The sequence below is a fragment of the Ictidomys tridecemlineatus genome, chromosome 8 (genome assembly GCF_052094955.1).
Source record: "Ictidomys tridecemlineatus isolate mIctTri1 chromosome 8, mIctTri1.hap1, whole genome shotgun sequence".
In the NCBI taxonomy this organism is placed as follows: Eukaryota; Metazoa; Chordata; class Mammalia; order Rodentia; family Sciuridae; genus Ictidomys; species Ictidomys tridecemlineatus.
In genome coordinates this window covers 36,084,356-36,101,990 of record NC_135484.1, presented here as the reverse complement: position 1 = coordinate 36,101,990, position 17,635 = coordinate 36,084,356, and the positions used below count along the sequence as shown (strand labels likewise).

General features: G+C 39.4%; 1 protein-coding gene across 1 annotated transcript in view; it reads left to right on the top strand.

The window, feature by feature from the left end:
- The first annotated feature begins 614 nt into the window (after window positions 1-614).
- Rspo3 (R-spondin 3) overlaps window positions 615-17,635 on the top strand; it is a 77,181-nt gene continuing 60,160 nt past the window's right edge. Inside the window, exon 1 of the mRNA XM_005335372.3 lies at window positions 615-1,230. Coding sequence (XP_005335429.1) covers window positions 1,134-1,230 — 97 coding nt within the window. The 5' untranslated portion in view covers window positions 615-1,133. The remainder of the gene's footprint in view (window positions 1,231-17,635) is intronic.

Genomic DNA, 17,635 nt, shown 5'->3' with positions numbered 1-17,635 from the left:
AAAGGGGCGAGGGGCGGGCCTCCAGGAAGCAGTCGAGGGTGAGGTGGGGGTTCCGTGGCGCTGGGGAGAATGGCCACCGAGAGCAGGGTTAGCCCAGCCTGAGACCCTGAGACCTGCTGGACTGGGGAGGTGGGGGTGGGGGACTCCCGCCCGCTGGACCCTCGGCACCAATACCCCCAGTGCCAGGGCGCCCACCTCTGGAGCTGCCTTTCTGAAGGACTCCTGTCCGCAAGCAGGGCCTCCCCCAAGTCCCTCCCCTATCCCATCCAGCCCGGGTTCTCCAGCCGTCTTTGCAGTGTCCAGAGATGCTCCTCCGCAGACCCAGGACCCCTTAGGCGCCTCTTCCCTTCCCTCTGCCAAATCGCAACGCCTGTACTTTTCCAGCTCCCTCTTTCCCTCTTGAAATTGAAAGTTATTGAGGTCGCTCAGGGTTGTTGCTCCAGCAGTTTCCTTCCCCGCCCCCGAGCTCCCCCCGCCCCCCGCAGCCATCCCCCTGTCTCCCCCTCCTACCCCTCCTTCCCCTGCTGCCCCCTCCCTCCCCCTCTCCCCCCTCCCCCCTCCCTTCCCCTCCTCCCCTATGGGGTGCTCCCCGGAGTCCAGCCCAACACTGGAGCGGCTCCTGCTCGCGAACGCCAGAAGCAGCTCGGGGTCTCTCCGCCGCCCCTTGGCCATGGCCGCAGTGCCGACGGCATCCGCTCCCCTGCGTTCCCGGGGCCCCAGCCGCTGCCGCAGCCGCCGCAGCCTCTGAGCCCTAGGGGCCGCCTTCGCCGCCGCTGCTCGCCCGGATCCCGCCCGCGGCCGCAGCCGCCGCGCACCATGCTACCTGCGGCCGCCGGGGCGGCTCCTGGAACCTTCGCTTGCGGCGATGACAGCCACCCCAGCAGAGCCGTCAGTGTTGGGTGTTCGGACAATTTGAAAGTACAATAGTTGGTTTCCCCGTCCACCCGCCCCGCTTCGCTTGCCATCACAGCACGCCTTTTGGAACTGAGTGGAGAAGTCCCGCTGCTTGGGTTCTCGCTCGCTCGCTCTCCATATAGATACGCCTAACACCTACATGTACTTTTAAAACATTAAATATAATTAACAATCAAAAGAAAAAGGAGGACAAAGAAGGGAAACATTACTGGGTTACTATGCACTTGCGACTGATTTCTTGGTTTTTTATCATTTTGAACTTTATGGAATACATCGGCAGCCAAAACGCCTCCCGGGGAAGGCGCCAGCGAAGAAGTAAGTGCAGGGGTTTTTACGCATTTGCTCCCTTCTGCCGCGTTCACCTGTCGGGTCGCTTTGCCTGTCCTGAGTTCTGCTCGCAGAGTTAACAATTCTCCCACCATACACCCCACGCCTCCCAAAGGAGACGATATAGTTTGGGCTCTGGGGACATTGACGAAGCTCCTCTCTTAGCATCCTGGAAGATGCTGGAGTTGGGTAGACCGAGCGCTAGTGTGGCTCCCGCCCACTAACAACTTAAGGTTCTGGGAAAGTTTCATCCTTCTTTAGACTGGCTCAAAGGATTTGTGTCTTATCTTATGAAGCTCCCATGGAGGCTTCGCGCCCCAAGCCTTTGGGAGCCCGGCCTGCAGAATACCCTTGGCAGCTGAACAAACGCCAGGAAAGGCGCGGCCGCGGCACCGGCTCACCTTGCGTGGTCGCCTGGAGCGGGAAGACCTTGACTGGGTCCCCAGGCTGCGCTCGGGTAGTGAAGCGCCCCCCAGGAAGGCCAGGAACTAGCTAGAGAGCGGCTGAGTTGCCGCTCTAGTGGAGCAGGCGTAGGGAGTTCGCGTGTTTGTTTGCAGAAATGCCCGACGTCCCACGCCTGGGGGTCTGAACACAGGGCAACCCCAGAGATGCGGGTTTCCATTTACTCTCTTGTCACCTGTGAACGCTTTAGCCATCTCAGACTCTTTCATGTGGGTCCCCTGAGACAGAAACATATTGAGGATGGGGTTCCCCCTATAGACTCGAGCTCGCCTTCTCGCTGCCCCTTCTTCAGTTATTTAGGAACTGGTCTGTGATGGCTTCATAAAACAGTGCCCTAGGTGGGAATAAAAGGGTATCCCCCTAGGGCAGTCTCAACCAAAGTTGATCCTTCTGAAAGGTGGCGTCTTCCAGAGGTATGGACAGATGTGAGGATGAGGTTTGCATCTTACTCCTGGGGTAGCCCCGCGTGCGCGCTGTTCTGCTGTCTGTGCCTGCGTGGGGAGTTCCTTCGCAGATCAGTAGAGGCAAGGGCAACTTGGGCTCCATCATTGGGGGCGCTGGTGGGAAAAGGGAAGGAAAAAATTTGTCAGGGGCTTCTCGTGGCTCAGAGAGCGATGCTATTGCCTTGGCAGCTCGGACCTCCGCGGGCTGCGCAGCCTAAGATCCGTGCGGTGCCTGGTTCCCCGGGGCGGATCCCTCCCCAGCGTCCAGCTGGTGAAGCTCCTTGGGGCTGACTTAGGGGCAGCGCGTTGGACACAACACCCGCTTGTGTGAGATGGAAATTTAGTAATCGCTTCTCGGCCGCTGTTTGTCTCTGCCCTGCCCATGGTCATGAGGGTCCCCTGAAAGCTCCCTTTGTACCGCTAGCCTCGGCCAGACAAGGTTTGATTCACCTGAAAATTGCCTTTAAAAAACGTGGCTGGGCCCTAGCGCCAGGGGCTCCGGCCTGGCTTCATCGCCTCTAGGATCGCGAAGCAGGGTGCAGGAGGTTCTAAACTAAACATGTCAGGGCATCCGATTTATTATTCTTGGCCTCTTAATGGTTTGTGTTCTTCGCAACTCTCCCACCCACTCTTTTTGCTCAGGCTGGGCAGCAGCCTCGCGGAAGGAGCCGCCCCTGGACTCAGTGGACCCCTTTTGGTCCTTGAACGGTCTCCCCACAGGGTCGTCTCAGGGAATTGAGTTGTACAGTTAGTGGGGAAACCGAGGATGGACTGAAGCTCAGCCTTTCGCTTTCCATCCTTTCTTACAATAGGAGCCTATTGGGTACTCACAGCCTGTTCCCTCCTTCACCCCACGGGGGACGCCCTCCCCCCAAATCGGGAGCTACACACTTGCTGGGGTAAGGCAAGGTCCTGTCAGTGTCACTGGCGTTTTCGTTTGCGGGTTTGGAGCCCGAGTTTCTGAAAGCTTGTTGTCCATTAGTCCCCATCTTCCCTAACGAGTACCACCATGGGGTAGGAATCTGAGGCGGGGTGAGACAGTGCACCTTTAGGCTTGGACTAAAGGAAGATTGAGGAGTCGGAAAGGCAAGTTGATTTTCGACCCGCCTTAATCTTCTCAAGGCCGAGTCAAAACTCCCTCTGGTTGTGTTGTCGGAATGAAAGAGGGAATGGGTGGGTCTGGATTGAAATCTCAGTGATTTGTGGGAGTGGGTCTGGGAGAGAGCTCTGCAGGCGACGCTCCTTGCGCCTTCGCACTGAAGTCTGCGTTTGCGGCTTGGTTTGCTAGTGCAATGCTGGGAGAGGAGCGACCCCTTGCGTCCTCTGAGAAGACAGACGAGACTTTTGGCAGGTGCAGCAAAACTCGGAGAATGGGGAAGGAGTAGAGAATAGAAAGATCCTTGTTGAATGCCCAGAAACTCAAAGTCAAATTTCACATTCACAAACTCATGTGGATCAATTCTTTGGAAATCTCTCTTGTGGTGGTGAGGATAAAAAATTTAATAAGAACTAGGAAGAGGTGTTTAAAATTAAAAACAAGTTGGTATCAAATCTATTTTCTATTTTTCTTCAACAGGACTAAAATACTAAAGTGGATATTTAAAGTATCCTTTTTTTTTGGCTTGTAGATAAATAGTTTCAGTTTCCTAAACTTCCTACTAATGGCTTAAAACCATTACTAAAAATAGAGATAGAAAATAAAGGTGTAATAATTATTTTCCAAAGTTTTTTTTTTAATGGTTTCTTCATTGTTGGGTTAGCAGAGTTCTTGTAAGTAAAGACATTCCCTTGCAGTGTTAAACGCTGCAGGATCTAAAGAACCATGGGTTATCTCAGAAATAACAGACAGAGCCATCTCAGCATTCTCCTGTTTCACTTAAACAACCCTTACTCAGTTATCTATACTTTGTTACAGACTAGTGATCCTAGTTGTTTCAAATGGTGTTTCCTCTTATAAAATAAACAGGTTTTAAAACAGGAGTCTTGCATCTTGCAAATATCTATGTAACAATGGTTAATAAATGAGCAATAACATTTTATCTATGTTGATTGATATATAGTTCCTAACTGAATTTATTCAAGATAAAAATTAAATGCAATTCCTATTCAAAAATCCCCTTATAGCAATGTTTTTAGAGATAAGCATTAGCTTTAAGTACAGGATGCTCAATCAAGAACCCTGAATTCAGCTTTTGACTCATTTCAAATTTAGCCTTTACAGCTTGGTAGTGCCAACTTTAAAATTCCAGGTTGTGTGCTAAGAAAAATAAAAATAAAAATAAAAATATCTTTTCCATAATAATAATAATTGTAATCCCTTATTGTTACACCACATTTTCATTTGCATGATATGCTTGGGTTTCAGAATAGTCACTTGAAGTAAAGAAGCAGGTTTTGATCTTTCTATTTTACAGATCTCCTCAAAGTCATAGGGTCAGTAAGTAGAATTTCTTTCGGTCATGGGCCTCAGTTATTCATACATTTATACTATATGCTGATCCATGTCATGGAGAAGATATCAGGAATAAGTAAGATATTTGATTCTCTCCAGATTATCACTTTCCCAATATGTTTGAGAAATAAGCTGTTCGGCTTGACTGGGAATTTTTGAATTGATATTAATGTGTATTATACAAGATGACCATTGTCAAAGAATTAACTATCAAAAGTGATAGTGAAATTTGCTAAATATAATATAATATAATTTACTTATCCAGAAGACATTGTGGGATATTACTGGGTCAGAAGACTATTGTTAGAAGCATCAAATACCAGTTAATATCCATTTTATTTATTACCATTTATTCATTGGGTTTTAATTGTTCAGATTCCAGATAAATGCAATTTTTGAAAAACCATTGTGTACATAATACAATACACCATATTGCAGAGTCTATAAAACTCTTAATGTTTTTCATAAAGAAGACTGGAAAAAAAGAAACAAGAAAATAATATTAATAGTTATAAAATTTAAAAATGGACTTACTGGAATATACCAGTCATTGCTAATGACACTTTTTCAGATACGAAATTATTATTTGAGATTCTGATATGTGCTTAGCAATCATATTGCTAATCTTGGAAAATTACAAGTTATCTGATGAAACAAAAAAATCTTTCACTCTACTATACATTTTATAATATTAATATTAAATAAAAGGTTGGTTTGAATATTGACTATGAAAGTTCTTTTTCTACCTATCAACAATTTTCACCAGTCTAACCTGTTTTTGAGAAAAGGATTTACAGATTAAGACATGAACAAAATTTTCTGGAGAGAGTATATTCTGTAACATAACATGTGGTATCCATTTAAATCAAAGACAAATTCAAATTCGCAAACAGTAGTGACAACATCTAAATACAAGCAAAAAACATTTATCTTTGTGAAACTAATTTAATCATCATTACATTTTCAAGCTTGTTTCCTAAAATATCCTGTTGTTATATTATTTTAATTCATTGTTTATTACTTCAGTAAGATTTTTATTAAGTACATTAGAAACAGTAATTTTGAAATGCTGTCATTTTAGCCCCAAGTTGTTGAAATAATTAAGAATTTAGGAATGGGTGTAAAAATGATTTAATGTGATTATTTCAATATTCCTTTAATCAAGAAATATGAACAGTATTTCAACTTATAAGTAGATAAGCTTTGCTAAATCCTTTCTCCTTTAAAGATTTCCCTGGTATTTAGTGTTCTACAAATTAGGTCCCCAGAAAGCAATGAATAGAAATTATAACCTGTAGTAAAATTTGATTTTCAAGTTATTATAAGAAAACTCTTGTTATGCTACTAAAAAATGAGTTTATTAGTCACTTGATCATTTTAGATTATTTGAATCTGGACAGAGTTCTCCAGATTGCTACTAAATATCTAAAATATTTTCTAGTTAAATGCCAGATCTTTTTTAGATGCAGTAGTTTTTTCGAATCCTAGATAATGTAGAGTTTTTAATATGTTGAGTTGAGATGGAAAGATTCCTTTGCAATTATCATAATGAACTACAAAAAAATAAAACTACTATAGATATGATGATTTATTAAATAATCTTTTCCCTTTCATCTCTATCCAGAAGTTTCATTTTAGACATTGTCATGGCCTTTCTCTTCTCAGTTCCTCACTATTTAATCACACATCACATCCCTACCTCCAAAAATATCCTTTTCCAAGTAGTGAATTCTTGAAATGCCAGGACAGTGGATATTGTATTTCATGAAATGTAAGAATCAACTTTGGTTACCATTAGGAAAACATCATTCAGTTTTGAGAGCATGGTAAGGATCAGGCAAGACAGTGTTGAAATTGTATTTTTGACTTGGTTATGACTATTTATTCTACTACTAGTACATTGTACACTGGCATTCCTTCAAAAATGATAATTTGAAGAAATGTTATGTCCTAAATTATATATTTGGGGGTATTGCTTTAGATTTTGAGAGGAAAATATAGATTTTTTTCCTTTGTTGTGAATTTTTCTCAAGGATTAACATGATTGGGTTGTCTTAAAATTTACCATCTGTTGGGGAACCTGGTAAATTTGAAATGTTTTGCTATTATTTTTCAATAAAGGGCTGGGTATGTAGCTCAGTGATAGATCACTTACCTGGTATGCACAAAGCTCTGGGTTCAATCCCCAGTTCCACCAAATAAGTATATATAATACATGAAGTATAAAATATACATTTGTGAAAAGTGCTGCCTATATTTTTCTGTTTATTTAATTTATCCCTTTAGATCTTTCCATTCGGGAATATTACTAACATTCTAATGAAAGTTGTCACTCAAGCAATACTAAAAATAATGGAATGTTCCATTGTCAGGGATTGTGGGGTTACTGAAAATGCTAAATGCATAGGTGTCATTGAATGCTAAGAAATCCCATTCTCTGCTCCCAAAGTTTCAACAATGTATAACTTTAAACAAAATACCTGTAGTATTTTCACATAAGTACAGTTTGATTAGTTTAAAATTTCATTTTTAAAAATATAGTTGCAGGTGTCTTTTATCTGATAAGAGCATTTCTGCCTTTGTAATCTTGGCAAGGGTGCTGGTTACCATCTGTTGTTACTAAAATTCTTTTGGAACTTTTTAAAGGAAAATTCAAAGGTACTAAAGAATATGATTGCTCAATTAAGTAGATTTAATAGTTTGTAACTGTCTTTATATTTCATGCAAAAGTTCATATACTCTCCAAGCATTGCCTTATTAGTGTTCAATCTGAATCAGTAATTTCATGAATGGCAAGTATCCTATGTTCATGATAAAAACTGAGACCTGAGAAGGAGAATCTCCAGTTTAAGCGCGGAAGCAGAAACTGAAAAACTGAAACCTGGGTTCTAGACCCAGCTCTGTTACCAATATTAGATAACACAGGCAAGTCCCATTACTACCCCAGATACATTTCTTCTATGGAAAAAATGAGGAAGTTGGTAAAAAATTTAGATCTACAGCATCCACTAGTCGTCTCAACTTTGAATCTTTTGGTATGAGAACATAAGTCATGACTAGTAAGCTAAATAATCATTCTAAGCTTACTTGTTCTATTCAACTAAATTAAGCTAATAAAACTGTAAATATAAGCTATAATTTACTATTAGTAAATTTATCCCATAAGGTTTATTATGTAAATATTAACTAATGGGCAACTTTTTGAACTGAAGAATGCATTAATTATGATATGCCTCATCCATCAGTTTATAGTGTCCGAAAACCATAGCTGAAGCATCAGTCAGTAGTCTATGGCAGGTTCATAGACTTAGGATCATAGGGAGCTGATTATAAATACCAACTAGAGTAATGCTTCAGAGCTCCTGTACCATGGCAGGCTTTCAAAGGTGACCCATGTTGACAAGGGAGAGCTAATTCTGACAGTCCAGGTTTAAGGCAAAAAGTTCTATGCTAACTGAAGGTGAGAGTATATATAGCAGATAATTTATTTTGATCAAATCAATAGTTCTGGGCAATTAATTGGATGTGACACGGAAAGATGGAAAGTTATATTTGGCTTTCCACATACCTTGGAATATAAAGACAGGTGTTGGTTAATGGAAAAATGATAGACAAACACAAATACAGGCAAGTAGGGGAAGCAGATTTGACAGAAAACTTATTTTTCTTTTGAACTATCTTCATTTTGAGGAACCTATAAGACATTTAGGGAGTCTGAACCAGTCTCAGAGAGCATCAAAAGGGCTGAAGTCAAGAGCTTCAGAGTCATTCACATAAAGGGGATAGTTGGACATGTGAGATAAGATAACATGATGCCTTCTTTATTGTTATAAGAATGTTTGCATTGCTGACATTGAGACTTACTGTTCGTGGTTATGTAAAATGATTACATTAAAGCACACTGTACAATTTAAATGGTTTAATACATTCTCAACTGCAATTCCTCATTTTCATAGTACTGTCTATATTATATAAGATAATGGTCACTGGCATCATGAGCTGCAGTTGTCAGTGACCAGATCTTGAACTTGAAGATTATACTTGGAAGCGCCATTACCTGAGGGACTATGTTACTTTGCCACAGAGCATCAGGAGACTTGGAAAACTTTATGGTAATAAAAGATAAGTTTCTGTAGGATGTAAAAATGATTTTAGAACCATTCCATTTGGACTTAGCGTCTATTTATAACAGTAGCATTCTACTTTCAAGCAGATTTCTCTACCAAGTGTGCTGTTTTAAAAACAGAGAATCTCAGGATGGGATAAAACTTGCAGGAATCTAGTCCCTCTACACAGTGCAACATCCCCCACTGAGGAATCGTCCAGCCTCGGTAATAACCAGGCCTGGGCTTCCTTTTTCCTTCATTTCATTTCCAGGCTTCTGTATAGGAAGAAGTATGTTCCCTTAGTCATCCAAGTACCTGGCATGTCGTGGACTAGGCTTACTTACTTTCCAACAGCTTTCTAAAATCTATACATAATATTGAAATATACTGTATTCACTCCCAAAAATTGTCCCCAGAAAACTAGCTGGTAAGCATATTCATAATTATACCCCAATACAAAGCACATTCCTAAAAGTAAGTGGTAAAACAACCCCCATTTTATAACCACATAACACAAACCACTACCACACATTGTAAAATAACAATTTGTGAACTGCTTATTTTAGAACACTGTTTTCTTAACATATGCTCAATAAGTCAGTAAGAAAAATCAGTAGTTTCTGACTAATTCCGTTCTCTGTCATACAAAGCAACCTTAAAGGTACAAACACTGTCATCTTGACAAAGCTGGCCTATAATCAGACAGAGTGAAAGTCATATTTGACCAATAAACGACAAACTAATATGTCAAAGCGTGTTAAGTGCCTCATGGTAAACTATAGCTTCATAGCTCCCAGAATCACTGTTATATTCCTGTATGTTTTATCTTAATATACATATATACTTTTTAAAAGTATTCTGATAACAATTTTTATTTAAAGAGCTTCCATGTTTTAGTCACCTAAGAGGTGCTAACCCTTTAGGTGATGTTTTTGAAAAAACGATCTTATTTAGTCTTCATACACACCCTGGAGGAATGTTTTTGAATCATACACACCCTGGAAGAATGTTTTTTGAATGGTCTCACCTTAGTCCACTGTGCAATAAAGATGTGAGAATCTGGATTCTAGTCTGGTCTGGCTCCAAAGCCCACATCTGAATTGCCAACTCAACTTTTGGGGCAACCATAGGGCCTTTTCTCAAACCTTACGTTATTTTTCCTTTCTTTTACCCACTTTTATTTGGTCATTGTCTCTTATTTCACACAAGACAAACCACAAATCTTTTTTAAACACTAATTGTGTGGGTGGCTTCTGGTATTCCAGTACTGTTACCTACATCTCTTTATTTTCTCTACCCTTTATCCTCCTTTCCTTAAACTTGCCCTATATTGTTTTTAAGAATTAAAAAGTTGCTGGTCTTTTTCATAAGAAGCAATAGGATTGCACAGTTTATTTGAAATATTCTGAAATCATTCTTCCCAAGTTTGATACACATGTCCAACAGAAGATTACCCTAGGCATGAGGATGTGGGCAAAGTCTATAATTTTATAGTTAAATATCAAAATCTTTACAACCACAATAGATATTTCACTGCCTACATTTTGTTATCCAGAAAAGTTATATTTATGATGTTTCATAAAATGTGTTGTTATTATTCATTTTTACCACAAGCAGCATTAATAGTAACCTCCACTCTTTAATTTTTTTCTTTATGGGTCTTGGTCCAGTAAATTCTCAATGCTGAGTTCACATTAGAATCACCTGGAAATCTTTTAAAAAAAACAAACCAATACCCAGACCCCATCATTGATGAAATAAATCAATCCCTGGAGATGGGACTTAGATATCCTTATTTTTTAAAGTAGTTCTGGTGATACTAAAGCAGAACTGAGACTGGGAAATATCACCAGACCCTTAATTCAAGAATAACTACTGCAGTTGAGCAACTGTTGAAAACAATGCCAGTTTTATGAGGGCTTGACGGACAAAATAAACTTGTGCAGAGTGTGTGATAAGAAATGAGCTATGTATCATTTGAGCAAACGCTAGTTGGAAATATAAAGCAATCTGATAGTGCTCTATTTTTAACCAAGAGTATTGATAAACTTGAGGCACTGACTTGTGCAGATAGAACTACCTGATAGAGACTTATCTCAAAGAGTCTGAGTAAAGTGTGGGCAGTGACATGATAGTGCATTTCATAGGTCTTGGCTTCCTGGAATACCAACACTGGCTCATGGGTGAGTGCTTGCTCCTGGGCTCTGCTATGGTAGGGGAGGGAACAAAGAAGGCTACTGTACAAGACGGGTACCAGCCTTACAGCCATACTCAACCTTTTTTCAAAACTACACAATAAACAGCTGTTTTTTGTTTGTTTGTGTGTTTGTTTATGTCTAACCACTTGATTGGTCATGGGCCCTAGTATCCTCCTTGTTATTAGGAAAATCCTAATGGTTAGATGACTGCCTACCAAGAAATAAACATCCTTTTCTTTTTTATGGTTTCTACACTTCCTAACTAACTTTAGATTGACTACTGGTGATCAGTAAAACTACTATAAATAGCATAGTTTTAAGCTCTAACTTAATGGATAAAGCTTTGTGGTAGTAAAAAAAAAAAAACAAACCTACTGTTTTTTACTTCACTCCTAATGTGCTCTTCTTTGAGTAGTTATCTTCATTAAATCTTGTTGTTTATTCTTTTCTCGTCCATGAAAAATTTTCAAACCTTGCCATAAATCGGGGAAAGCTCCATGAAAAACTGAGGTGGAAGTCTGGGCTTCCTGTCAGATTTAATTCTGCTTGCTAAAGGGGCTCTTTGGGAAAATCTGGGTTCCAGTGAGTCACTAGGCCAAATCCCAATAACCACAATTGCCAAAAGTAATTAGAATGAGCAAAGCCAGGCTTCTTGGGAGGAGGGTCATCATAGCGTGCTTGAGCCATTGCTCCATGGTTAGAACTCCTTACTAGTCCCTAATGATTGGGAGAAATCATGAGTTACAGAGAGCAGGAAATCCACAAGAAAACAATGTTTTTTCACCTAGGTTTTTTTTTTTCTCGATATGTCATTCATCCCAAGCTTGCAAAAGATGTAAACCTGCCATTAGTACATGCATAGTTCATGTCACCATCCTCTTATAAACCACCTGTCTGCCTGCAGTGGTGCAAACCCCACAGTGAGAACTTGTGCCACCCTCACACATCCTCCTGCCTTCATGAGCAGATAGAAAGAACCCCAGGAATGTAGTCAAAGTCTTCCCCAAAGCATTAACTGACCAGGAGAAAAAGGGAAGGGAACAGATCCTTATAAACATTCTCAGGTCAATTTAGATATAATTATGGAAGGAACTTGGCAATAAGAAGATGGCAGTGCATTACACCAAGGCAAGAGCTCTAAAGTCCCCAGAATGAAGGCCAAGAGTGAACTCACAATAAAACATTCTTAAAAATTAAAAAAAAAATTCTAAACTCACTTTCACTTCAAATAATACCTTTTAGAAGCACGGTACTGGAAGAGGCTAAGTAGAAATTATCAAAAAATAAGTGGGGGCTGGGGATGTGGCTCAAGCGGTAGCGCGCTCGCCTGGCATGCGTGCGGCCCAGGTTCGATCCTCAGCACCACATACAAGCAAAGATGTTGTGTCTGCCAAAAACTAAAAAATAAATATTAAAAATTCTCTCTCTCTCTCTCTCTCTCTCTCTCTCTCTCTCTCTCTCTCTCTCTCCTCTCTCTCTCTTAAAAAAAATAAGTGGAGTTACCATTTTAAACTTTCATTATATGACAAAATTGGAAAACAGTTTACTCTTTTCATAGGAACATATTCAAAAAGCACATGTGTCTGTTGTGTAATAACCTCATTTGATAGATCTTCAATTAGCAAAGACACAAAGCTCCTGCTAGTCAATATCCTTAAAATTTCAAATTCCTTTATTATTCAGAATGACTTCCGTATATTGTCATATTACTCAAACTTAGACTACTAGTTCTATTTATAGACATGGATGAGTCATGTTGCTTAATTTAATATACAGAGTGTTATGGTTTAGCTATGAGGTGTCCCCCAAAATCTCATGTGCAAGACAATGTGAGAAAGTTTAGAGGTGAAATGATTGGGGTATAGGAGCCTTAACCTAATTAGTCCATTAATCCGCAGATAAGGATTACCTGAGCAGTAACTGTAGGCAGGTGGGGTGTGACTGGAGGAGATAAGTCACTGGGGACATGCCTTTGGGGTCTATATTTTTGTCCCTGGTGAGCTGAGCTCTCTCTGCTTCCTGTTTTCCATGTCCTGAGCTAATAATTTTCTTTACTATGCCCTTCCGCCATGATGTTTTGCTTCACCTTGGGCCCGGAGCAGTGAGTTGGTCATCTGTGGACTAAGACCTCTGCAATCCCAAATGAGATTTTCCTCCTTTACATTATTCACATCAGGTCTTTTGGTCACAGTGATGAAAAAGCTGACTGAAACAGAGAGGAAGTCAAAATCCTTTCCTGGCCAACTTTTTCTGGCAACTAGCAATATCCATTATCATGTGGTAAATAAACCCTGACCTCATGCATTGTGCACAAACCTAATAGTTATAGTGATTTGCTTATTATTATGATGGAGAGTAAAGAAAAATAACACATTTGATTTCTTTAGTTTTGAGTTTGAAATAATATAAAAATAAAGCAGTGGCACATACCAGTAATCCCAGCAACTTAGGAGGCTGAGGCAGGAGAACTGCAAGTATGGGGCTACCCTCAGCAACTTAGTGACACGCTGTCTCAAAAGACAAAATAAAAAGGACTGGGGCTAGCTGTGCATTGTGGTGCAAACCTGTAATCCCAGTGGCTTGAGAGGCTGAGGCAGGAGGATTGCAAGTTCAAAGCCAGCCTCAGCAATTTAGTGAGGCCTAAGCAACGTAGCAACCTGTCTCTAATTCAAAAGTGAAAGAGCTGGGGATATGGCTCAGTAGTTAAGCAACCCCCTCAGTAAATCTCTGAGCAAAAAGAAACAAAAAGGTACTGGGAATGTAACTCAGTGATAAAGGACTCCTGGTTTCAATCCCTACTACAAATCATCATCATCATCATCATCATGAAATGGAGTAATCAATTTTTTTTTAATTTGGCTGTAACGTTTTGACTTGTTTACTTGCACTCTTATCTTTTGGTGCTATATAGTTTCTGCCATTAAACAAAAGATACAGACAAAAGTTGCTTGGCTACAAACTAGTTGAGCACATATTAGGCAGCTGAATATTTCTTACAGAATATAGCTTTATTTCTCAATTTAAGATAATGTTTTTGATCCAGAATCTAAAAGGACTCTCATTACTTATTTGTTAAGAAGAAATAAGACCCAATATTGTATCCTTAGGCCCTTTGACCTGAATTCACAATTTCATGCCATCCTTAAATTGATAACTCTTATTTATACAAAGCCTGAATACAACTTAAAAGAGCTTTTTCACATAGGAAAAAAAAATGTCTCAATTGTATCCAGAGCTTGATGGAGATCCAAGTTTTACAAGAGATCAGTAGGATTTTCTCGGAGACCTTTAGGTTTACAGGATCATGTAGGTGCACATTTACCCCTAGAACAATTGCTAGCATTTGTCATTATACCCATTATCAAGCCTCAAGGATCCAGCCCCTGATTCATATGTATTTTCAGACCTGTGGGCATCATGTGCCCATATGTCAGTCTAATTTATAAAAAAGAAAGAGAGAATTCCAGTAAGAGGAGCTCCAAACCATTTCAGGCCACCACTACCATCTTCAAACATCCATGTGGACACCCAATGGACAGTCCAGGAATTCATTTAAAAGTGTCTATATCTGAATTTAATATATCACTCATGCTATAAATGGATGTTTGTGATCCCAGAAACCTTCATGTAAAAATTTTTAGCCAAGCTACTTAATTCATAGACTGTTGGGCAGAAGCACTATATTCATGAGATAAGAGCATGTTTCAAATGAAAATTGCCAAGATTTTCCAGTGCAGGATATTTTCTTCATCCTTCCTAGCCCAAACTTACTTCCTCATCCACTCCCTAAATTCTCAACTACTGCTAAGATGAGTTGAACAGTTTTAATTTTAGAATCCAAAGAAAAAATAAACACACAGACAGCTGAGTTAATTTATAAAACACTGCTGCATTTATCTTAGCATTTATCTTGGCAGATTTCAGTTCTCTCCCCAGTGTACAACTCTTGTATGCTGACTGCACTTAGCACTCAAAGAAGGAACAAGTCATTCTATGTATTAAACACTTTGAGAGCCATCGCACAGAATAAGTTTGATGTTTCTTCACACTTTTGGTACAAGTTTCTTTTCTTATTGATAATTTATTCACCGAGTCTCTGAAACTTGCATAATACCCTTTCTTTAAACCTGAAGCAAAGAGAGTCATTTTTACAAGAGCAATAAACTAAAGTGGCTGTTCAAATACTTTACTTGAATTGCACTGCACACTGAAGTACCTTTTTTGTTAATACAAACCTTTCATATTCTAACAGGAAGCTCCCTGAAATTCTAGGGCTGCTTAAAATTATATGACCAGGAACCCCCCCCCCCACCGCCCCTCCCACATACACCAGCCCTCTACTTCTGGGACTAGGCCAGCAAATTTGCAGGATTCATTCTGACAACTGTTCTGGTGTAAATATTTAGAGAAACCCTTTCCATTAGAGATTAAACAAAGTGTAAGTAACTGTTTCTAAATGATAGATCTTATTAATGTTTGCAACAGTAGACCTTATGCTATTTGAGGCATAGACTTTGATACTGTACACTGGAGAAAAGATTAAAGGCAAAATAATTAAGACAGAAATTAGAATGGACTTATATAATTTGAATGGCAAAGTGAACAGAATGTAGAGAAAATGAGTTCATTTATATTTAAAATAGGAAAACAGTAATTACTTGTGTTTAAAAGAGGGTGGGGTCAATTACAAATCTTCTTATCACTCTGCAAGTTCAAATGCAGTCCTTATCTGTTTTTCCATATGATCACCAAAGTAAAATCAATCACATATCTGAGATCTGATCTAAGTCCTGGTTTGTGTATTATTTAAGAACTATTAAAAGACACAATGATTAAGCTCTAATGTTGATATCAAATATCACTTGTTAAAACAATGTGGCGTCCTAGGCCTTGGGAAGTAAAAGCTTACCAATGTTCCCTTTCTATGTTTCCCATTTGCACAGCATTTTCAAGTGTTTATTATATAGAATCATCCCTTAGTATCCACAGGGGATTGGTTCCAGGTCCCATCTCAGATGACACAATCCTCAAATGCTCAGATCCCTTATGTAGTATGGCATCACATTTCCATTTAACCTACTCACAGCCAATTGTATACTTAAATCATCTGTAGGTTACTTATACCTAATACTATGTAAATGTCATGTAAATAGTCATGCTCTGGTTTTAGGGGAAAATGACAAAGGAAAAACAAGTTTAGTACAAACACATATTTAAAAATTTAAAAATGTATCTGTGTTTGTACTAAACTTATTGAAGGCATGGATGTAGAACCCATGGATATAAAGAGCCAACTATACTAGGGGAAAACAGCAAAGCAATTTAAAGTGGCATTTTATATTAATTCTACAATATTAACGATTCCTGGGATACCTGACTGGAAAAGGTATATATCCTTTACACAAGTTATTTTCTCCTTCCCTTGATGATCTAAGGCTACACAAAAATATTAACAGTTATAAATTTATTTATTTATTTATTAGTAGTTGGGATTGAACACAGGGGTGCTTTACCACTAAGCTAAGTCCCAGTCCTTTTTCGGGGGCAGAGGCAAGGGAATCTATCTAAGTTGCTAAGGCTGGCCTCAAATTTGTGATACTCTTGCTTTAGCCTCCCGAGTCACTGGGATTGTAGGCATTTGTCATAGCTCCAGACACAAGCTATGAATTTTAATTCGACTTACTTGTTGACAGATCAAAATCTAAGATCCCTCATTGGTATCTATGGTGTTTTCTTCTTTATAAAGTAAGTTTTCTTTTTTAAACTTTGCATTAAGATTTATTTTTTTCCTTTAAGAAAGCATTTTAGAAAAAAAAAAAAAAAAGATGCTATGTCCATAACATTGAAACATTTCAGAGGGATTTTACTCCCTGTTTTGCCTCAGACATAACAAACATAATTCACTACTGAGTTTCCAATTGATTCCCACTCGAATCCTGTATATATCATGATTCAACAAAGAAAACACTAAAGAGCGACCTTTGGGATAGAATGGAAATTTCATAAACTTCATTGCAGGAGACTCACATATTTTGAACTACCTTCTTGAGTTTAGACTATTGTGAGAGAAATCACACGTTAGAAGCCAGGGAGATTGATTTCTAGTTTATACCCTGCTGTGCACTTGAGGCAAACCATTTAGTCTGTGATTCCATTGCATCCACTATCAAGTGGCAGGCCCACTCTTTAATTTATCTGAGGCAGGAAAGTGACCTTGAGGTCCCTCCACCAGTAAGATCAACAGACTTTCCCTTTTCCTTCTTCGAACATGCTCTACCTTAAGTTGTCTGTCAAAACTTCAAGAATGTGGAGTTAGGGCTTGAGTTCAAACATGTAAGTTTCCTTTGGTAGTTTCTCAGAATATTTAGACCATATTCAAGAAGCTAACAAGTGAAAAAGAAATCTTGTTCAGAATACAACAGACACTAGTATGGCAGTATGTATAAACGTGGCTGTATAACCAATGGGATCCTGCAATTTGTACACGTGGAAAAAATAAGAATTAATACCCCATTTGAATCAAATGTATGATATATGATATGTCAAGATCATTGTAATGTTTTGAGCAACTAATAAAAAAAAAACAGAAATCTTGTTGGGGGAAGAATTTGGGGAAAGAAATGGCAACTGAACTTAGGCCTGACTAAAACACCATAAATTTGTTAATTCATTGAACAGCTATTTTAATGTTATGGGATTACAAAAGTGAGAAAAACAAACCTGGAATCTGCC